Source organism: Danio rerio, chromosome 2 (assembly GCF_049306965.1).
Source record: "Danio rerio strain Tuebingen ecotype United States chromosome 2, GRCz12tu, whole genome shotgun sequence".
In the NCBI taxonomy this organism is placed as follows: domain Eukaryota; kingdom Metazoa; phylum Chordata; class Actinopteri; order Cypriniformes; family Danionidae; genus Danio; species Danio rerio.
The window spans coordinates 11,645,001-11,669,099 of record NC_133177.1 but is presented as its reverse complement, the minus strand read 5'-3'; the positions used below and the strand labels follow the sequence as shown (position 1 = coordinate 11,669,099).

The 24,099-nt window shown below is 38.4% G+C and overlaps 2 protein-coding genes across 9 annotated transcripts in view; both read left to right on the top strand.

Moving 5' to 3' along the window:
* The window catches only part of LOC137487670 (uncharacterized), a 579,101-nt gene that overhangs the window by 94,815 nt on the left and 460,187 nt on the right, over nucleotides 1-24,099 (top strand). The window lies entirely within an intron of this gene.
* The window catches only part of slc44a5a (solute carrier family 44 member 5a), a 258,230-nt gene that overhangs the window by 227,075 nt on the left and 7,056 nt on the right, over nucleotides 1-24,099 (top strand). For 5 of the 6 annotated variants that reach the window (XM_073920123.1, XM_073920125.1, NM_001423791.1 and 2 more), the window contains 11 exons: nucleotides 6,290-6,421; nucleotides 6,493-6,592; nucleotides 6,687-6,779; nucleotides 10,100-10,187; nucleotides 10,291-10,553; nucleotides 10,660-10,754; nucleotides 17,865-17,968; nucleotides 18,050-18,123; nucleotides 19,178-19,248; nucleotides 21,166-21,254; nucleotides 21,353-21,437. In XM_073920123.1, the coding sequence (XP_073776224.1) occupies nucleotides 6,290-6,421; nucleotides 6,493-6,592; nucleotides 6,687-6,779; nucleotides 10,100-10,187; nucleotides 10,291-10,553; nucleotides 10,660-10,754; nucleotides 17,865-17,968; nucleotides 18,050-18,123; nucleotides 19,178-19,248; nucleotides 21,166-21,254; nucleotides 21,353-21,437 (1,194 nt within the window). Of the gene's footprint in view, nucleotides 1-6,289; nucleotides 6,422-6,492; nucleotides 6,593-6,686; nucleotides 6,816-10,063; nucleotides 10,188-10,290; nucleotides 10,554-10,659; nucleotides 10,755-17,864; nucleotides 17,969-18,049; nucleotides 18,124-19,177; nucleotides 19,249-21,165; nucleotides 21,255-21,352; nucleotides 21,438-24,099 lie in introns of all 6 variants that reach the window. The other variant, XR_012388774.1, reaches the window with a different exon arrangement.

Genomic DNA, 24,099 nt, shown 5'->3' with positions numbered 1-24,099 from the left:
AAGGAAGTTTTTAATAAGTAAAATTTGGCATGATCACAATACTTTCCTATATTTTAATAAGTACATGTTAGAATGAGTATTTATTGTATATTGTAAGGGCCCATCTATTAGTCCTATGGCAGAACTAACAGAATGAGTGAAGGATACATTTGCATAAGCCTTCTTAAAAATTCTTAAACTTTTGTCTCATGAATCCAATTTTGACACTTACTCTTATCTGACTCTAAATTATAATAATTTAAATTTAGATTCATCTAATTCGAGCTGATCACCTTATAGGTTGTGATCTAATTTAGATTGATTAACCTAATAAATCCTCATTTTCAGTTAATGGTTCATTGTTTACCCAATGTCGCTCAGAGTCAGTATGCTGTCCAGTTGCATCTGCTCACGGACACATCCTAGCCAGTTCTGGTTCTTAGATAGAGGATATAACTGTAAACTAATTTCCTTAAAGTAATTTTAGGCCGCCCCATGCTTGCGTATACATATATAATAAAGAAAGTTCAATTTAGCCACTAGTTCATATCATACTAAGTCAGTAATTGTCAGAAATCAACTGGTTTCTAAAGCTGTGGCTATGCTCCATCTATTAAACCTGAATGTATCAATCCAGGCCGTAGGCTGCGGAAACATCAGCCTGAACAATATAGATTTAAATGATTTCAAGAGATATTAGAGTTAAACAAGAATTTTACATTTATTCGTAAGGCAAAGATTTTTTATTCCAATTCACATACTTACACAAAATAAGCCTATTCAGATTGTACAACATCAATTACTCAAAGATACATTTAAGAGATTAATACCTGACGGTGTAGAAGTATGTTGCTGCATATAAGCCTTGATTCAGAGCTCAGAGACTCCTGATCGCACAGACACTTTTGCACCTTTCCCCTAAATACTCAAATCACAACAAACAAACCATCACAAATTCACGACACTAAAAGCATCACAAAGATCCTTGTCTGGTTAATGAGTTGGTGTGTTTTCCCAGGAGTGGAGCATCTGGCAAAGATCTTATCAAAGCCGATACCCAGATCAACATATACTAGTAAATTATTACAGTGAAACTGAAACAATCACATCGAGACATTTAAAATGACACCAAACATGAATATAGGCCATAAGATCTTCTTCTCAGATTAAAAAACTTTGTTGTTTTAGTGCCGGACAATTCTTGTGGTCATGTCTCATGTGGAATTAAAGTTCTCAGGGTTTTATATTATGGAGAGACTTAGCCATCCTTACAATATTGTATATAAAGTGTCTTGTATTTGCATGAATATATGTATGTTAAACTACGTTACATGGGCTGCAAGTTAAAGGTACAAGGAAAAAGGATGGATGGCTGATGCAAAACTGATGTTTTGACAGTGTTGAAATTCAAAAGTGGAGATACTGTACTGTACTGTACTGTACTGAACCATACCACTCATAAAAATGAGGCATAATGCATTATTTCAACCATATTTTGCCTTTTTATATTGACAACATACTTTCTGCATAAAATTCCTTTTGTACATTTCATAAAGTTAACACTAAAATTGTTCAAACATTCAAGAAAGGTGGCAAAAACAGAAAAAAAAAAAATGGCTTACAGCAGGGGTCACCAATCTCGGTCCCGGAGGGCCGGTGTCCCTCCAGGGTTTAGCTCCAACTAGCCTCAACACACCTGCCTGGTTGTTTCAAGTATACCTAGGAAGACCTTGATTAGTTTGTTCAGGTGTGTTTGATTAGGGTTGGAGTTAAAATCTGCAGGACACCGGTCCTCCAGAAAAAAGTTTGGTGACCCCATGGCTTATAGTTTTTAAAAACATTAATAAATAAATAATCTGACTGAAAAATCTGATCATGGGCGACATGGCTTAGGGATTAGTATTGTATTGAACTGTCTAGTTCAAGTCCCAGCTGGGTCAGTCGACATTTCTTTGTGGAGTTTGCATGTTCACCCTGTGTTGGTGTGGGGTTTCCCTCACTGTCCAAAGACATGCGGTATAGGGTGAATTGAATAATATAATGGCTGTAGTGTGTGTGCATGTAAGATATCAGTTTGTTTTTCAGTATTTGGTTGCACCTGGAAGGGCATCCACTATGTAAAACAAATGCTGGATAAGTTAGCAGTTCATTCCACTGTGGCGACTCCTGATGAATAAAGGGATTAACCCAAAGGAAAATTTAATTAAATCAGATAATGTCAGTATATGATATTTAACGACTTGGCTACAAGGGCTTTTGTCAACTACTTTAAGAAAGATCTATAAATCAAACGTTTCTTAGCTGAGAATTCAAATGTGATCAAACTTTAAATCATATCAAAAAAATAAATATTCATCAAAAAACTGAAGCACAAAGAATAGAACATAAACTGCTTAAAGAGCTGTGGAAATCATAATTCTCTTTTTTTCCTCCACTTGTTTTCAACCTGCTTTGTTGTATTGAGTATGGTAAACCAAAAAATAGCCATTGACTTCTGTTAGATTTCCTACTTTGCAAGTTAATGGGTAGTTGTATACATTTTATATGTATATATGTGTGTGTGTGTGTGTGTGTGTGTGTGTGTCTATGCAGGTCCAAACGCTTTCAAATTACCCAACACACACAGGATGTACAGCAATACACAAATATCTTTTATTGTTCATTTATTAATTTGCTGGAAATTAGAACTAAATTTAGAAATAATTTTGAAGCAAATATTTGCGCTTAACAAACAAAATTAAATATGTAGGCTAATGAATGTCTTCAGTGGAGTGTGTACAACACTGTTTATCCACAAAAGCAAAGGAGTAAAGTAAAGAGTAAAAGCAAACTAAAAAGAAAGTAAAGAGGCTGAATGGAGGAGGCTCCTTTTTTAACTTTAAGTTATGGTGACCCACATGTCAAAACCATGTTGTTGGCAAATTGGCACTGTACATCAGTTATTAACATCTACACCTACTCCACACCTAAACCCAACCATCACAGTTATTAACGTTCACACCTACCCCACACCTAAACCCAACCTCACAGTTATTAACGTCTACACCTTCCCCAAACCAAAACCAAACCATCACAGTTATTAACGTCTACACCTTCCCCAATTCTAAACCCAAGTATTGTTGTTATTAACGTCTACTCCTTCCCCAAACCAAAACCCAACCATCACAGTTATTAACGTCAACACCTTCCCCAATTCTAAACCCAAGTATTGTTGTTATTAACATCTACACCTTCCCCAAACCAAAACCCAACCATCACAGTTATTAACGTCAACACCTTCCCCAATTCTAAACCCAAGTATTGTTGTTATTAACGTCTACACCTTCCCCAACCATAAACCTAACCATCATAGTTATTAACGTCTACACCTTCCCCAATTCTAAACCCAAGTATTGTTGTTATTAACGTCTACACCTTCCCCAACCATAAACCTAACCATCACAGTTATTAACGTCTACATTTTCCCCAACCCTAAACCCAACCATCTTAGTTTTTAACATCTACACCAGGGCTGCTCAATCCTGTTCCTGGAGATCTACCTTCCTGCAAAACACGATTCTCACCCTGCTCAAACACACCTGAACCAATTAATTAGGACCTGAACAGCACTTTATAATTACAGGCAGGTGTGTTTGAAATGGGTAGCAACTGAAATCTACAGGAAGGTAGATCTCCAGGAACAGGATTGAGCACCCCTGATCTACACCTTCCCCAACCCTAAACCCAGCCATCACAGTTATTAACATCTATACCTTTCAGCCCTAAATCCAGCCATCACAGTTATTAATGTTTATACTTTCCCCAACCCTAAACCCAACCATCACAGTTTTTAACATCCACACCTTCCCCGACCCTAAACCCAGCCATCACAATTATTAACATCTACACCTTCCCCAGCCCTAAATCCAACTATCACAGTTATTAACATCCACACCTTGACCAAACCTAAACCCAACCATCATTGTTATTAACGTCTACACCTACGCTAAACTTAAACCCAACCATTGCAGTTATTAACATATACACCTTGACCAAACCTAAAGCCAACCATCGCAGTTATTAACATCTACACCTTCCCAAACTTAAATCCAACCATCACAGTTTTTAACATACAGCCGGGAGTTGCGGAGGCTTTCATACTTGACGTGCTCGCCATTGCACTGTTATTTGCAACCACAGGGGGTGATGCCGAGTTGGCTAACCATCATGATAGAATGGATGAAGAAGTCAGCAAGTTGCATGGTGGAGTTGCTAAATTAAAGAATATAATAATATATCAAATGGATATGTTTTGGATGAAACTAATGAAAACATTTGCTGAAAATGTTCTCTGTTAAGTATTTCCGCCATCTTGCCAACAACATCTCGTTGTGACATCTTGCATGGTTCAATGGGATCTTGATAACTGCTTACTGATAATTTATGTCTCTCTAACTTACTATAAGTCATGCCCCTTCATGTTACGCACATGTCTTGCAGTCCTCAGACAGATATACTTGGGATGTGCAGTCACTGTTAGGCAGAAAAGACTACAGCAGTGCAACAATTTACAAAGACCTCGTCTTTGCATCTGAAAGCATGACATGCTGCACTAAAAAACTGGTTCTGCCATGTTGCCCTTGTCATGTCAACTAATCTTACAACACTTGCCCTGACTTTGTAGTTCTTTTGATTGGTCCACTGCTGTGGAACTGACATTGATGAGTGCCACTGTTTTATCTTGACGTGCCATTTAAAAAAAACAGTAGCAAAGAAAGACAATGGAAATATATGATTCTGTCTCATCTCATGCTCACGCTAGTCTTTCTCCTTTTGCTACACACATGCACAAGATTGTACAGTTTTGATCTGCTGCACGCCCGATTATGAATGGACCTCTATTCAGTGCTAGCATTTTTATTAAAACAGATTTCAGTTCAGATTTCTGTAGCTGGCAAAACACTTCTGCCTGTTCAAAACAAACAGAAAAAGCAAGCACTGATATTTGTTTTTATTCCTGTTGTACTGTACCCATGGCTATGACCAGAGCCAAAGTCTCTTTAAGGCAAGTCATTTCACTCGGCGGGCATCTTTAAAACTCCTCTCGGGCAGTATGCACTGGCATTCTGTCTGAATGGGGAAACATTAAATTCTCCAAAACTATTTGCCAAGTTTACAATTACATTACATATTTTTAATTACCAATAAAATTAAACAACAACCGTCTCATATGTTTCGTTTCTAAACATTCAAATCAAACAAAATCTGCATTTTTTTTAGGTTGTTTGAGCTAATGAGCATGTGCACTTGAAAGGAAAGAGATCACGACACCAACCTCATTTGTGGCAGTGTTGCACATTATCTTCTTCTGAATAATGATCGTCTGAACATGCTGCTCTTCTGACATAATTCACAACTTGATGGTGAATGTCCTCCAGAAATGAAAATTTGAGTTTGAGTAGTTGCTGCCATGTGATGTGCATTTCACAGGACAGGACGGACTGTACCTCGCGGACATTACTTACAGATTACAAAACCAGGAAACTTTTGATTCAAGTGTTCTGGGTTAAGTTAAAAGTAGAGATTTCAATCTATATGGATATATTTCTTATGTTTGTAAAGCAAGTATTTGCTGAGATTTTAGTGTTATTGTTGATAGCAATGAACTGTCGTAAAAGTACCTATCTGGTCCGAGCTTCTCCCCCAGCGAAATGTCAGTCTATAGTGATTGATGATAGGCTCCTGTTCCGGTAGGCGGGCTTCATTCGCCATATTCACCCTTACATTTTTCCCCATTTAAAACTATACGGGTGACACTGTCACGGTTGATGGGTTTGTGTGTTCTTTCTGTCTGTTATGTGTCATGCCTTGTGTGTTGTCATGTGCGAGGGTGTGTGATTTGTTTACCTTTTGTGCTGATTGCATGCTTTCTATCAGCTGACTCATCAGCTGACCTAATCATCCTCCAGCTGATCCTTGTTTAATGACTATATATTTCAGCCTGTAGTAACTGCTGGTTATCAGTTCGCTGTTTGTCCTTGTTCCTGTCTGTTGTTCCCCAGAAACCTTCGCTGTCCGTTTGATGTCTTCGTTGTGGCCTGTGGCTATTTTTTTGTTTTGAACATTCTTGTGTCCGGAACATCCAGTGGTATCCTTTGATACATTCTTTCATTTTGTTTATTAAATCCTTGCAATTGGATCCTCTCTGTCTAAGTGTCGTGACAGACACGTCATGTATATTCTATGGTCTTTGCCCCAGAATACATACCAAACCATGACCTTTGTGTACTGTTACACCCCAACCTGTAACAGATCCTTCTTTTACTTACAGGAATCTGGCACTGTTACTGGGAGTTCGCTGTTCTCAGGGAGACTCCTGGAGCAGACGTCACCATCTCTGACATCGGCTTCCAGACGGACCTCCACGTCTACCTACAACTCAGTCAGACCTGGCTAGTCTTCAGTAAGAGACAGTTGATGGGACTCCGCTTTGTGTCTTTGAATACGTTTCAATTGTTCTTCTCTTCTGCTTAGTGGTGACTCTGGGTTTGACTGAAGCCTCCATAGTTTTGATGCTCATATTCCTGAGAAAGCGGGTTCGCATTGCTATCGCTCTGCTCCGAGAGGGTAGCAGGTGAGTGTGTATCTCTATATCTGACCTTCAGACATGTGTACATTAAGAATAACTGCTGTTCTGATTATCTGTGTCTTTATTTGTGTTTCTGCAGGGCCATCAGTTACATCATGTCTGCTCTGTTCTATCCCATCATTACCTTTGTGCTGCTTGCCATCTGTATCTCCTACTGGGCCATGACTGCACTGTATCCTCTTCATTTACTGACTCATAACACCCAAATGCTTTTTAAAGGGATAGTTTACCCAAAAATAAACATTTGAAGAGTTCAGATGCAAAACCCTCTAAATCCATCCAACCTTTTTTCTTGTAAATGTGCATTTTCTATCAGGTTCCCCTGATTAGGTTTAGAAGTTAAATTTTATATGTAACAATAAGGTTATTACTAAGTAAATAAAATAACTTTTTTTCAAAAATGACAATTCTTTGGTTTTTAACAAGGTAAATTTTCTATTGCATCAAAACCAGCAAAATCCACCAGTGTTTTTTTATTTTTTGCAAAAACCTCTAAATTCACATATTGGGACAAGACATTGTAATAAGTTGAAAATTAATAAAGACAATATATTATTTTACCAAACATTAAACACATTACACAAACCACCTAAAATTAAAAAAAATATATAAATCTGTCAAGTAGGTGGCGGTTCATTCTGCTGTGATAAACCAGGGAAAAAGCAGAAATCTGACAAGTGCATTAATCAATACAATTAAAACTGACATTAATTCAATCTTAACAATCTATTGTTATTTCTGATATTTGTGTATAATATAATAATGTAGTGTAAAAACATTGTGAAACATTAAAATCTGTGCATAGGCCATTAATATAAAAAGCTTATCAGACGTACAGGTATTATGAAGTAATACAAATAATGTATAGTTTTGTACATTATATTTATCTTTTAAAAATAGCTTAAATTAGCAAATAAAACACAAGGTAGGAACACTGGGCAAAAAGGGGATGCCTCTCAGACATTTTTAGAAGCTGTCATTCATACATTCTCACCACACTTAAGGTCTTGGTCTCTTGTTTATCATCATAGCATCCATTAGGGATAAAAAAACGGCATCGTAACTCTGTCTTACATGAAACGCAGTTGTCGTTTAATGTATATTAAATTGGACTCATTCAAAGTTTGGTTGCTGTGCAAAAAAGTTATGAATGCATGCTACACTTCCCACTGTACAGTGTGTTTTCTTTTTCTTATAATGCACAGAGTTTTGAAGTAAGGGACATTTTAAAATCGGAATCAGAAGCAAAATAAAACATTGAATACATATGAATCGATTCGCGCCGTCTGATTGGTTCTCGGGATATAGCAGCTTTCAAAGTCAAGTGGCGTCTAGTGGCTTTTACAAATAAACTGTTATTTCTGAATGAATATATGCTGGGATTTGGATGATTAGAAGCAAATCTATTTGTTGATGGTGCCTGAAGCCTTCTATCTATGTCTTTAGCCCCTTTCACACATACAGACCATTCCGGAAAATTGCCGGCAAAATAATAATAATAAAATAATAATAATGAGAATAAAAGCCTTTGAATATTTTTCCAGACACATTTAGCTGCTAGAAGTTAGTCAGATCACGTTTATATGTTCTTCTTAATGCCAACTGTGTAAATAATCATCGATGAGATGCTTATGATAAGCCGTTGTTTGTTTACCTTCAAGCTTTGCGTGTGCCTGTGAAACAGCCTGTGAGCGCCAGCACACGCACATATTATGAACATCTCGACATGCGAAAGTGATCCTGCGAAAGTCGTTCACAATATTGATCATCCACAGAGTTTGTAATTTAGTCAAATGTTTACAAAGACAAGCGCAGCCGTTTAAAGCTCATTTGTGGTGAATGATGTCAGAATTTACCGGTATTTTGGAATGGATGTGTGAATGCTCTTTTCCGGAAAATTTCCGTAACGTCCTCGCCTGTGTGAACAGCGCTTTTTTGAATATTCCGGTAAAGTCGTTCCAGAAATTTTCCAGATATTTACCGGTATCACTGTGTGAAAGGGGCTATTATCTCATTTTGGCGGAAGTGGGATTTAGCTGCTTTGGCATCTGAACTCTTTATTTTTTGTTAAATTACTCCCTCACAGGTCATCAAAGATGTAGGTGCCTTTGACCAAGCTGTGGATTAAAACTAATAACATTGTAAATAATTGTAAATATTTCTTAAATGGGATGATCGTTTTACATAAATGTGTCATCCTACTCCTCTGTATGTGTTTATTTTAAATCTCAATAGTCTGCCACCATTTACTGCCATTTAATTAATCATCAAAAACCCCAAATTCCTTTAATGAAAGCGAACATTCCTTTCAAATTCTAGTGAAGAAAGAGGCACCTACATCTTGGATTACCTGTGGGTGAGTAAAGTAACAGCAAACTTTCACTTTTAGTTGAACTATCCCATTAACTTCTTTTAGTGTGTCATTTTACAGATTAGGCATACAAAATTTCTCATATGTTAGAAATAAGCTACAAAGTACATTCAAAGGGAGTTTTTTTCTGTTTGTTTCTGTATGCCTTGAACTTTGACAGTTTTCTTCAGATAATGTAGATATAAAAATATCCTGAATTAAAGTCATCCCTGTCCAAGTGTAACGCCGGGGAGTGACACTCACAACAGAAGGTAGGATCCAATATGCAGGTTTATTCGTTGTCAGGCAAGCAATGGACAAAACAGGTATATGCAGGCAGTCCAGAATCGTAGTCTTAACAGGCAATAGGTCAAAAGGCTTGCGGCTAAACAGGATAACTAGGATACAAAGCTAGGTTCAAACACGGAGAAATAAGACAGGGAGAAACGCGTTGTAATGTCACTTAACAGTAAACAAGACTCGGCCAACTGGAAGCGTGAATGTGTGGCTTAAGTATGGTGTGATATCAGTCTGTGACAAGGTTCAGCTGGTGATTGCAATCAGGATAGATGAATGACCAGGCGTGCGTGTTTGGAAGATGTGCATGTATGAAAATGTAGTCCTGGGATATGCGGAAGTGTAGTTCAAGTATAGTGGAAACCAGCGATCTCCGGAGAATGATCGCTGGTTATCGTAACACCAAGGAATGTCCAAGACGGAGCCTGGTTGATGCCTTATGTGTGTTAAGTGTGTTTTATTTTGGTAAATAAATGTAATCTAGAGGACTTTGCCTCTGCTCCGTCTTGGACCAAGGAATGTCCAAGACGGAGCCTGGTTGATGCCTTATGTGTGTTAAGCTATTCAATGTCTATCCTGGCTTAATTCATCCTCCTAATTTAGCTTCTTCTTCCACTAGATGGCACTACTTTAATAGCTAAAAATGTGGGCACGTTTCATCTCTTTTAAACAATACCTTAAGAAAAAAAAGTATTTTTCTTAATTATTAATTATATTAATTACAAATAATGTTATTAAATGCTCTCAGTGTATTATTATTATTTGCATACAATATATTGTCATTATTTTAAATTGTTGAATTAGATTAGTGCCACATTTGTCTTTAGACCTTAACCAAACTTTAGATTTCTTGCATCTTCTGGTGATGCTGTTTACAAAGTTGCATCAGGTAATCCCAACTGCAAGTACGCCAACCAAACCTGCAGTCCTGAGGTGAGATTAATAATAATAAATAGTTTCAAAAACGCTTAACACTTAAACATGCACAAACATGTCTGAACATGTTGTTACTCAATAATTTCTTGATTATCAACAGAGCTTCAACAGGACCAACATCACCAAGCAGTGTCCCGGTGCTCAGTGTCTTTTTGCCTTTTACGGAGGGGAGAGCTTGTACCATCGATATATCTTCATCCTCCAGCTCTGTAATCTGCTGGTCTTCCTCTGGCTGGTTAATTTCACCATTGCTCTAGGACAGTGCACCGTGGCAGGGGCTTTCGCCTCATATTACTGGGCTCGGAGAAAGCCTGCAGACATCCCACCCTGCCCTGTGTTCTCCTCTTTTTCCAGGGCTTTACGGTATATTCCCAGTGTTTCCTACTGAGGTCAAAGGATTATTCAGACATGACCCATAAGATGGTAGATTCAGTTTTGTTGTTAAGTGTCTGTATTTATTTTTTTACAGGTACCACACAGGGTCTCTTGCTTTTGGATCTCTGATCTTAGCGGTGGTTCAACTCATCCGTGTCATTCTGGAATATCTGGACCACAAACTTAAAGGTTGCTAGATGTCTTATCCTTTTTTTTTTTTTTTTTTGCAGAATATTAATATATTGAAGTATACTTAAAGGGCACCTATTTCACCCCTTTTACAAGATGTAAGATAAGTCTTTGGTGTCTCCAGAATGTGTCTGTAAAGTTTCAGCTCAAAATACCTGTCAGATTATTTATCATAGCCTCCAGAATCTGCCCATTTTGGTGTCTGAATTTTGGCAGCCGGTGGCTTTAAATGCAAATGAGCTGGTTCTCCCCGCCCACTGCTCAAATAAACAGCCGTCTGTGATAGAAAGAGACATGAAAGCTAAAATAGGGTCACGTGTCAAAAAAACAAGTAAGTTTATTTCATGTATTTGTGGTGGAGTTTTTTTAAGCCTTTCTAAAATGATGAGTCTCACACAAACAGAGTTAACTTGTTAACATAAGTTCGGCAGCTGGACCACACCTTACTTTGGCTCCTTAATCAATCATCTACTTCCTAAAACTTATTTAAGGCAAACCAGCCTCTAGCACTGTTCTTCTCGTTTTCTCGAACTCACCTTTCCCTACCTATATTTCCTTGCTTCCCATTAACAATCCTTATAACCCTCTCTTCCCTCCTTGGTAGAATCGGGAGGTCCAATCACTCTACCAATCACTCTACCAAAATATTACAGAGACAGTACCCCCACTTTAAGTACCTGGGTGGGCATCATCGTTGGATTCCCAATCAACCTACCTACCAGTTTACTGTTTATCCTTATATTTCCTTTTCCCTTCATCCCACTGTTTCCTTACCATCACTTTCATCTCTACATCCCTACAATAAAGTCTAGCTCAAATTGTGGCGTGTCCAAGCTGGTGAAATGCCGTTTGCAGTACACGCACACACATATACACGTTTACTTGCACCATGCGGTCATGGTAATTATAATGATTAGGAATTTCATAGCAATTTAGTCTTTATTACAAACATGCTTTGTTTTATAAATGTTTAAACTTCACATTTATTTTTGAGGTGCAGGTGATCATGGAGAGTACCATATGTTTTAATTCCAGTTTCTTTGCAAAAAAATGTTCTGTGGCCATGTCAATCTATTGGGTGGGAAGGGAAAACCGCACTTCTATGTCATGTTGCGGTGGGCCTCAAAATCAGTGGGATTTGGCTCCTAATTTAACGTCAGTAAATAAAAAAAAAAGAGACTTGTGTTTATATCACTCCAACATGACAGTAGGCACACTATACCTACACACAGTTCCATCCAAACAGCTAAGTTGATTTTCATCATGGGAGCCTTGTATGTACAAAAGTGGAAAATATATCTAAAAATAATTCTAGGTTATGGCTGTAACACTTGGGCTAAGTCAGAATGTTGATGCAATGTGACTTACATCTGAAGTTTGTGTGAAATGTCTGAACCAAAGAACATCAACAGCTGGTTAGATTTATTGTCAATGAGACAAATGGTGGACCTTACTGCTAAGAGCCCAAATTGTGGTGTGCTATCCACCAGGAGGATATTGTAAGCAATAAGAGGTGGCCAGCAGGTACTGCTGCATTCACATTTGGTTCAATTGACTGGTCCATGAACCTAAATTCAACTGCCCCACTTGCATCCATGCAAAAGCTCAAAATTAAAGACAGCTAATTTCTGCTGATACCAAAAGTGGAGCTTAAGAATTAATTACTAATCAGTTAGACAGATGATGAAACCGTTAAACTAACCACACAATATGACTAAACCTTAGTGTAATGAAGTTTACGGCCCTTTGGCCGCCGGGAAGAAGGAGGCGGAGAACCGACGGAGCTTTAAAATGATTTATTGATAATAATGACGGCAGCTCCTCACGGAGACTGCCATTTAAAATCAAAACAAACGGACGGCAGCTCCTCGCGGAGACTGCCGTAAAACTGAAAGCAAAAGTAAAATAACATGCCCGGGCCCGGTCCTCTCTCCCGGCTTCCTCTGCAATCGGTCCTCCTTTTATGGTCCAGAGCTCCTTCCGTGGGATCCGAGGCAGGTGCGCACCGCACGTGTATCCACTCACGCGGTGGCCTCACCCCGTTCCCACGGCTCTCGGCCACGCCCCCTCGCCACATACCCCCATCTCCCATCACAGGCCGGGGGCACCCCGTGGCTGTGCATACTCCGGGGGGGGGGGTTTGGCGCCACAGCACCCGCGAGACCTATATGAGACGGGCCGAGAAAAGGAGATGGAAAAAAAGGAGGAAAGACAGAGTAGACCGAGAAAGGGGAGAGAGGAAAAAAAAAAAAAAAAAAAAAAATTGGGGTTCGGTTCTCCAGACACGCTGCCACTCGGTCCTCTACCAGCTGAGAGATGCGACGACGTGCTGGGAGCCCTGTGGAGGAATCTATCCACCCGTCCGTCTTCTGGCGTCCGGCGGCGGTTCTCCTGGCTGGCTGGCGGCATTTCTGGTCTCCTGCTCCGCTCCCGCTTCGGTGGATGGATGCAGGCTCTGGCATCATGGCGGATCGCGGCGACTCCCCCGGGTTCTGTGGGATGGCTCCCTTCAGCTCTTTCCCTTCCGGTGGTGAGCCCCGCGTCCCCTGCTCCTCCCCATGCTGGGAGACGGCAGCAGGCAGATCCTTTCCTCGCCAGCCTCAGGCCGCCCCGGCACTCTGGGCAGACGAACGGGTTTCTCCCCCACTCGGGTTAACTCCCGAACACTCGCCCCCTCTCTCAGCGGCGAGGGCATCTGGACAACGCGTCCCTCCTTCTCCCGGGCTTCGGCACCACTGTAATGAAGTTTACGGCCCTTTGGCCGCCGGGAAGAAGGAGGCGGAGAACCGACGGAGCTTTAAAATGATTTATTGATAATAATGACGGCAGCTCCTCACGGAGACTGCCATTTAAAATCAAAACAAACGGACGGCAGCTCCTCGCGGAGACTGCCGTAAAACTGAAAGCAAAAGTAAAATAACATGCCCGGGCCCGGTCCTCTCTCCCGGCTTCCTCTGCAATCGGTCCTCCTTTTATGGTCCAGAGCTCCTTCCGTGGGATCCGAGGCAGGTGCGCACCGCACGTGTATCCACTCACGCGGTGGCCTCACCCCGTTCCCACGGCTCTCGGCCACGCCCCCTCGCCACACTTAGAAACAAACATTTTGACACATTTTGTTTTTGGTGGTCTTGAATGTCTAATCACACAAAGCATTCAGATTACCCAACAAACCAATCTCTGATGTCAAAATTAAATTCATAAAAAGTGAATCCTTCCTTAAAAGTATAGTTCACCCAAAAGAGAATATTGTATTATTTTCTGATCCTCCACTTCTTCCAAACCTGTTTGGGAGTCTTTCTTCTGTTGAAACAAATAAAGATTTACATTCATATTCCTACCACGGATGTTATTATATCTAACATTCTTCAGAATATCCAGCCTGATCTCACGAGAAAACGTAAGTATTTTACGTTTTGCCTGTTTAGTGGCTTATTCGTACGAATTCGTACGATTTCAGTCGTACGAAATGATACGATTTTAAAAAGGAGGCGTGGCACCTAACCCCACCCCTAACCCCAACCGTCATTGGGGGATAAGCAAATCGTACTAAATTGTATGAATTAGATCGTACGAATTCATACGAATTAGCCACTAAAAGAAAAAGTTACAAATTGCCATGAGATTGTGTTGGAATATCTTGTTTTCTGTTTAACAGAATTTAGAATCTCAGAAAAGTTTAGAATTACTTGAGTGTGATTAAGAAAAGCTTATTTTTTATGGCTGAACGATAAGGTGAAGCAAGTGCAAATATAAAGACCATCTTGAGACTTAAAGGGCCACTCAATGGTTACAGTTTGATTACAAGTATACAGAGAAAAGAGCCTAGTATACTTCAAATGAAGATCTTTTTTGTGCTTTGTTTGAGGGCAAAAAGATGTTCTTCGCGTGGAGAAAAGTTTAGCTGCAGACCAGGGGCCTCATGTATCAACGCTGCGTACGCACAAAAACTTTGCGTACGCCAGGTTTCACGCTCAGAATCGCTCACGTTTGGATTTACTAACAATGAACTGAACGTGGGAATGTGCGCAGGTTCACGGCAGCTTTCTGGCAGGCGTACGCACATTTTTTGTGCGTGTCTGTTTTATTTCCATTGGCGACTCCTAGAGGCAGTTGTGTTAAATTCTTCTCTACAAAGTGTCTGATCCTTGCAATGGCAGCTGTATGAGACGGGTTCATATAGTAGGTATGTAAGATTTCCATACCATACAGTTGACCAGCTAAACATTAAAGCGCAAATTGCAGCAGTCGCAATGTAATCTGAGCAATCTACCGCACACACATTGCTATAAAGACACTATCTGAAGATGAATTTGCATGCGTGAATCAGAAACATTTCCATTCAATAAATGTGCAAATAAAATATGATGCACAAACTTATTGATGATTCCTACTTGTCTTTCTCTTGATAAATAGTGGGCAAAATCTGATATGTAGCGGGGGAAAAAAGAATAAAGAATTTATCAGACGCTGGATTCGAGCCGAGTTGACGCTCGAATTTGTCTGAACGTGACCTCATGCTTCTTATGAGGTGCGCCACTGAGACCGCTTAGGGTGCTGCAACATTTTTCAGTTATAAACCACACTATTTCTTTTTTAAATGCACTCAGTGCGATGTTCAGACCCAACTGTGTTAACCGTATCAGCTAAACTCCCACTGTATTTTTTTCTTTTGTTGTTAATTCCGGAGAACAAACTTGCAAATAACACCACTTTTCTCCGGTCTACCTCCGAAAGCAGCACCTCCATTTCACATTCTGTTCAAAGTTTCTCTTTTTGCTTGATTTTGCCGTTGCTTTTTCGTTGGGTTTTTCCATTAGCATAGTCATTAGCATATTCATACGGGGGAGGAGGCAGGGAGGGGTTTTGTGCTCGTGCATGTTGCGCTCAGTTTCACGTTCATTCAGATGTACAAAAGAATATGCGTGAGATTCGGCGTACGCAGTGTTTCATACATCTGAATTTTTTTCTACGTACGCACATTTACAGCTTTGTGCGTACGCAATGTTTTAGTAAGATTTCCACGCAAGTCTTCGTACATGAGGCCCCAGGTGCAGATACAAGCTCAGCTGCATGCAACTTTTTGTTGCGCACACCTAATCCCGCCCCTTCCAGTGTGTTGGGTTGTTGTGGGAGTCCTACAGAGATAAAGTGGGAGGGTTGGAGTGTTTGGTGGAGGTTGCCTCTATTTCTGGGTCATTATATCTCATTTGTTGGTGTCAGGGAGTCTCTTTGAATATGCAAGACAGTCTCTGAGCTTCAGGGAGACTTGGGATGTCTGCTATTAAAAATCTCTGATCATACTTCCTAATTGAATGGTGCTCAGCCTCTTACTAAGCCATGATCCTCTTGTTTTTTTTTTTTTGTTTTTTTTTTCAATTCCACGAACTGATATTGTTTAGTTATTTTCTCACTGCCGCCTTCGACTTGTTTTAGTCAGTAGAGCTGCCGTACAGTTGAATCACATCATTCAACATTCTGAACTGAACTTAAACTTCATTAAACTGAAGCCCTGCTCACACTGTGATATTTAAGCCACGATTTTATCATCCGAGACAAAATTTGGAAATCCTAAAAGATTCCTGAAATCCTAGGCTAAAATCGGTTATCTTTGATTGTTGGTTTGACAAGTTAACGAGAATTATTTATATTATTTATTAAATTTCCCATTAATTGTATTTCATTAACGTCTAGTCCCACCCCAACCCTAAACCCAACCGTCCCAGTAACGTAAAAAGCAGTAGTTTAGTACAAAGTATTATTTAAATTGCCTAATAAATTACATTTTTTAACATCTAACCCCACCCCAACCCTAAACCCAACCATCCTAGTACTGTAAAAAAAAAGAGATAATTGTTATACAGTGTCATGAATAAAAATGCTGCTATTTTGATGCGCATACCACACTACCAGCTGGCCGCGTATCCCATCTAGACTTTACTGCGGGGAAATGTCAAAACAGTTTTTTTTCTTCCTGGTTTTGTTATTGAGGCGTGCCTTGTGCAAGATTGGCGCCATAGATTGTTTATTTTTGCTGCGAGGAATCATTTCAGAACGCTGGATAGTGAAAGTGCCACAGGTGGATGCCATCCAACTCCGGGGGAGTTCTCTTCCATGTTTGGTTTATCTTCATTGTCATTTAGTTTGACATTTCGATGGCTGAGATCTTACAGTGTGACATGGTAGCCATGTCCGTGCAGTCTGACATGTACAATCATTCAGGATTATTAAAAAAACGCACATTGTGTGCCGGCCTTAACTCAGCAGTCACCAACCCTGTTCCTGGAGAGCTGTCTTCCAGCAGAATTCAGCTCCAACCCTGATCAAACACACCTGAACCAATTAATTAGGACCTGAAGCAGCACTTGATAATTACAAACAGGTGTGTTTGGTCAGGGTTGCAACTAAAATCTGCAGAAAGGTAGCTCTTCAGGAACTAACAAAATAAACTTACTGTAAGTTGGCTTGACTAAAACTCCTGGTTGCAGTTGGGGGAAATGCATACAGACATAACCTTGGTCTAAAGCAGGGGTCAGAAGGTTCGGTCAGGGAAAGCTACAGTCTTGCAGAATTTTGCTCTAACCCTAACCATACACACCTGAACAAGTGAATCCAGATCTGTATGCTACTTGAAAGCTACTAGCAAGTGAGGTTGGATCAAAACTCTGCAGGTTCTAGCTTACCTACCTCTTGTCAAAACCAATGATATCCATCGCCACTGGAGCTCAATCCATTGGAGCAGAACAGAGCAATTAGAGAGTGGTTATCTTTCAAAAAATGTCAACTTCCTATAACTTGCTGAATATTCTCCAAATCTTCTCCAGACAGACAGACAGAGAGACAGACAGACAGACAGACAGGCAGGCAGGCAGGCAGGCAGGCAGGCAGACAGACAGACAGACAGACAGACAGACAGACAGAGAGAGAGATAGATAGATAGATAGATAGATAGATAGATAGATAGATAGATAGATAGATAGATAGATAGATAGATAGATAGATAGATAGATAGATAGATAGATAGATAGATAGATAGATAGATAGATAGATAATGGACAGACAGAGAGAGACTGACAGATAAATTGTAAGCTGCTCACTCTTATGTGTTTTTAGGAGCTCACAATGCATTTGCACGGTTCCTGCTCTGCTGTCTTAAGTGCTGCTTCTGGTGTCTGGAGCGATTTATACGCTTTATGAACAGGAACGCGTATATAATGGTGAGAAACATCCATACTTACAATAAGCACAAACATTTTAGAGAATGTAAAGTAATTTTCATCATTTCTGTTTCACACTAGATTGCTATTTATGGAAAGAACTTCTGCACGTCAGCGCGGGAGGCGTTCTATTTACTGATGAGGAATGTAGTGAGGTGAGGATGTCCGGCATGTCAGTAGTACACTACAGCAGTGTTTCTCAACCAAGTTCCTGCAGGACCACCAGCTCTGCACATTTCCATGTCTCCATAACCAAACACATCTGATTTAGATCTCATTAGCAGAGAATGAAAGACATGTTATGGTTGTGACAGACAAATGAGACATTCAAAACATGCAGTGTTTGGTGGCCCTTCAGTAACGTGGTTGAGAAACACTGCACAAGAGCAGTCAGATCACATGGATGTCATTAGATGTCGCCTATGCTATTGTTGTCCATTGGAAGGAATGTGTTAATAGAGCCGCCATTGTAGTACAGGGTAGCGCTGTTTTGAAATAAATGTGAGACCAAGGTGCAGTGGAGGACTGGCCATCCGGAGACTGAGATATATACACATATCTGTGATCGGGAGTTTTCCCGGTGGTCAGTTTGCAAATATATTTTTTTAATTATGAAAATTTTCATTTTACATCACTTTTCTACATCGATGGTTAAGTGATCGCACAGGCATTGCTGACAAAGAGTGTATGTTTGTGTGGATGGAAATGTATTATCTCTCTTCCTATTAAATTAGATTTTATCCATCTCTTGAAACACACCCTCTGTCCTGATTTCACTTCTCACTTCTCAGGGAGCGATTCGTTTGTGAATGAATGCCCTTTATGAACGACTCGTTCACTTAAATGACAATAATACAAGTTTCTGGCACCAATGCATCTTGTTGTCGCATTTCATTTACATTGTTTGCTTATTTTATTCAACTAAACTAGCATAAGCCTGGTATTTAGTGCGAGTCAGTGCTACTTTGCCTTATGGTCAATGCAATAAGTGACTGTATTATCATCAGTAACATTACACCCATACGCAACGCTTAAGTCCAGCATCTTCAGATTGGCTTGAGTTTTGCCTAGAGTGGATGATTGACTTTCGTCCTGGGAGCACTGTACAAATGTGGCGGCGCTATTGACGCAGGCTCAGGGTCTGTATGCGATATCTAGTGTATCTACAGTCAGATCAGAGCTCACTGCAGTTCTTCTCCTCTGCTACAGGGTGGCAGTGTTGGACAAAGTCACAGATTTCTTACTCTTTCTGGGGAAACTATTGATAGCAGGGAGTGTTGGTAAGTCCTCTTTTTTTGTAACAGAAAAATATACAGAGAAAAAAAACGAGTATATAGAAAGAAAGATAAAAAATAATAATTAATCACGAATACATAAATACTGAACAAACCAAAACATTTCTTGTAGAATGGTACAATGTTAAAAGTTTAAAATATAAACCGTTTTCTTTAACAGCTTTTTGTTCTATTAAGCACTTTTCTTTACAGTGTTTATATTTTTGGAAGCCTATATAAGCTTATATAGTTTGCTGATCTTTAAAGGCACGGTACTTTATTATTATTATTATTATTATTATTATTATTATTATTATTATTATTATTATTATGTTAACAGTATTAATTGACTTATGCACTTCCATTATCCCAAATGTTTCAAAAAATGTTCAAATTAAAAAAAAAAAAAAACATTTTACACAAAAAAAATGTGTTGCTGTTTTGTTTTTTGTTTGATTTCATAGAAAACTAGGAAACACCAAGGATGCTTTTAAATGTTGTGTAATTTATAAAACTGCACAGAGCAGCTTTATAACAGAACCATAAAATACATATAGTGTAATTAAACAGAAACGATGTCAACTTACATTGATAAAATTGCAACTTAACCAGGGATGGACAGTATTTATGATATAAATATAAACAGTTGCAATCAGAATTATTAAACCCCCTGAATTATTAGCCCCTGTTTAATTTTTCCCCTAAATTTTGTTTAAGGGAGAGAAGTTTTTTTCAACACATTTCTAAACAAAATAGTTTTAATAACCCATTCCTAATTACTGATTTGTTTTATCTTTGCCAGGATGGTAAATACCATTTGACTATATATTTTTCAAGACACTTCTATACAGCTATAAAAAATACAGCTAAAAAAAATACAGAAAAAAAATTCAAAAGGGGGTTTAAAAATTCTGTTTGCAACTGTATAACACTAAAGATTTAAGTATTTGGTATTTTATTTTAAAATACATCTCAATGGATGTTTGCCCAACCCTGAACCTAACAAATACAATCAGTAAACATGAGCTTCTTTTTTGTGGTTAGTATAATTATTTAGAAATTATAATGCCAAAATACCAAAATAACCAATGCTATCTCACTCCAATTTGCTAAATTTTGATGCCTGATTCCCCAAAAGAAAATTGTGCAATAATTTTATTTATTAATTTACAAACACCATCATTTATTTAAGAACTGACAGAAAAATGTGATACGGTCTATTATACAATCAAAATGTGTGGTCAAACTAGTTCTATATACACTTGCAACAAAAGAAAGTTTTGCAAACAAAACATAAAGTATTAAAGAAAAAAAAATATTAAAATAAAAAAATTGCAATGGTAAAATTAGGTTTTGAGAAATAAAAAGGAATTTTGCAATCAAAATAAAGAACTGCAAATAACAATCAAGCAGTGCAAAAAACTAAAATATTTACAATATATATATATATATATATATATATATATATATATATATATATATATATATATATATGTGTGTGTGTGTGTGTGTGTGTGTGTGTGTGTGTGTGTGTGTGTGTGTGTTTTATAGATATATATATTTATATATGTGTGTGTGTGAAAAAAAATCCACATTCAATAAAGATTTTATTTGCAGTTCTTTATTTTTGTTTGCAAAATTCTTTTATTATTTCTCAAAACTGAATTTTCCATTTGCATTTTTTTGAAAGATTTGCATTATTTTTACATTTTTTTTTTCTTAATACATTTCTTTTTTCTTTTCTTTTTTTTTTTTGGTTTGCAAAACTTTTATGTTGCAAGTATTCATAAACGATAATTCAGAAGTCACGGTAATGTTTCTATTCACCACAAGAGGGCGCGAGAGTGCAGAAGTTTCACACTGAGTTGCACAACAGTCTTGAGGTTTGTGGTTGAGTTCCCCTCCATCAATTATGTCCTGCAGGTGTTATTGCCTTCTTCCTCTTTACACGCAAGATACCCATCATCCAGGAAGAGGTTCCAGTGTTGAATTACTACTGCGTGCCTCTCTTGGTGAGAAAGTCTTTTGGGGTTGTTTTTTCTTTTTCAAACTGGATCTGGTTTCTGGGTGAGATGGTATTTTGACTGGCAGCTTTCGTTTTCTTTGACAGACAGTAATACTGGGTTCATACTTGATTGCGCACAGCTTCTTCAGTGTCTATGCAATGTGTGTGGACACCTTGTTCCTCTGCTTCTGTAAGTATTGCTGCTGTTATTTTTGTAACAATTAATCTTGATGTAAAACCTATTATTTTATAGGGAGAGCAGGATTTAAAAAGTACACTGTAAAAAATCCTGGTTGCCTTCAATTTTAAAGCTGAATCAAATTAACCGTATGAGTTCACTGAACTTATATTATGCTAAACTGACTTAAAACAGCTTGTGTAGCTTATAAAATTAAGTTAGAACATGATTAACTTAGTTTAATACGTTTCACTGAGCAAAAACATATGCTGTTATGAGTACTTGATCATATAATATTTTACAGTGTATGCTACAGTAAAGATTTTTAATGTTTTGATACATTTTGGAATGAAATCATATACCAGTATCTATTCATGTAGTGCAGGGGTGCTCAACCCTGTTCCTGGAGATCTATCTTCCTGCAAAGTTCAGCTCCAACCCTCATCAAACACACCTGATCCAATTAATTAGTATGTGAACAGCACTTGAAGATTACAGGCAGGTGTGTTTGGTAAGGGTTGCAACTGAAATCTGCAGGAAGGTAGATCTCTAGGAACAGGGTTTTATGTAGCCTGAAATGTTAATATATCTATAAAAATATATAGAAGTTTGTTACCTTCACAAAATTAACTAAAACTAAATAAATAAACAAGCAAAAAAGGTAAACGAACTCAGAATTTCCCAAGGAGAAAAAGACAGAATTTTAAAAGATAAGCTCAGAAGTTCAGAGCGAAAGTTGAAAGGGTACAGGAAGATACAGTAAGTACCTTGGTACAATCTTTGATACAACGTTAAAATTCCAGCAGAACTCAGAAGCTGTTGCTAAGCAAATGCATCAGAGAATGTATGTTCTTAGAAAACTAAACTCTTTCTGTGTAGAAAAAATATACTGAGAACTTTTTATACCGTCTATATTGAGAGTATATTAAGCTTTTTCTTTTTACGCTGGTTCTCCTCACTTTCCGTCAGAGACAAAAATCACCTTCAAACCTCAGTCAAGACTTGCTCCAAGATTATTGGTTTACCTTTGCAGAGTCTAGCAGAGTTACACAAACAGCAAATACTAAGGAAAACTCAAAGTGTGATAGCAGATGATTCCCATCCTCTAAAGCCTTTTTTTTTGTTCTGTTGATCTCTGGAAGAAGGTTTAGAAGCTTCAAATGCTCTTCTAACAGCAACTCTTCTATAAATTCACCTTTTTTCCTGAGGCGTTAAGGTTGTACAACCCTACATTTTAGCAAGTTTAAAATTATTTACTTATTATTATAAAAAAATTATTAAATTATTTACCATACTTTAATATATGGGCCTTTCCTATGTTTTAGTACTATATATGAAGTTATCATGAAGCATGCTGGACTGTGTTTTTTTATTACTGTTTGTGAGTGAGTTCTCTTTGTGTTTGTTGTATCAGAAATGCTACTGCCTTAATCTAATTTCCCCTGGTGGGATTAATAAAGTTGTTAAAAAAAATGTAAAAAACACTAACATAAAAAGTACTATAGATATTCATAGTAAAGTGGTTTTGAAGTATACTATAGTTAAGGTTTTACACTGTATATATTATAGACTGTTAATCAATGCTAAACAGCATATAGTATTAACTAATGAACTGATAAACTGTAATACTGTAGTTTTCTTTAATTTTTACTACAGTAAACTGTGGTGTGCTGTAGTATTGAAAACTATTTTATTTGTGTATATTAACATAGATGTTGTGTTAGCATAGCAACTATAGAATTACCACAGCAGGTTAACTCAAGTATGTTACATTAGTATAGTTCAAAAACATTACAGTATTTACTATACTCACCGGACACTTAATAAGGTAGACCTGTCTAACTGCTTGTTAACGCAAATTTCTAATCAGCCAATCACATGGCAGCAACTCAATGCATTTAGGCATGTAGACATGGGCTGCGTCCGAAACCGCCTACTACTCAGTAGGTACTGCATTTGAATTTAAATGTACTACTTGGCCGTTAGAAAAGTACGTTCTATACAGTATGAAAGTGAAAAGTATGAATGGGGTCGGACGTACTACATCCGCCATTTTTTCATTGTCACGTGACCTACCTGCGTCAATTGCGTCGCTTTACTCCCATTCATAAATTCGCTCGCGGGGCATCATGGGATAGCGCAGCATGCATGCGATGCGCACTCCAGAATCTCGCCGGAAGTAGTAAGTCATCCGGGTACTTCTCGCATACTGATTTTCGAATTCTATGAATTCGGACATACTACTCGGCTCGCATACTGATTTTAGCGTCCTATATAGTATGGAAGTATGCGGTTTCGGACGCAGCCCTGCTTAAGCTGATCTGCTGCAGTTCAAACTGAGCATCAGAATGTGGAAGAAAGGTAATTTAAGTGACTGAAAGTGGCATGGTTGTTGGTACCAGAGGGTTGGTTTGAGTATTTCAGAAACTGCAGACCTACTGGGATTTCCACGCACAACCATCTTTAGTGTTTTACAGAGAATGGTCCGAAAAATGCCTTGTATCAACAGTTTATGCTGATGGTGGTGGTGTAATGGTGTTCATACTTTGGCTCATTAGTACCAATTGAGCATTGTGTCAATGCCACAGCCTACCTGAGTATTGTTGCTGACTATGTTCATATCTTTATGGACATTTAACGCAACATGTCATAAAGTGTGAGTCATCCCAGACTG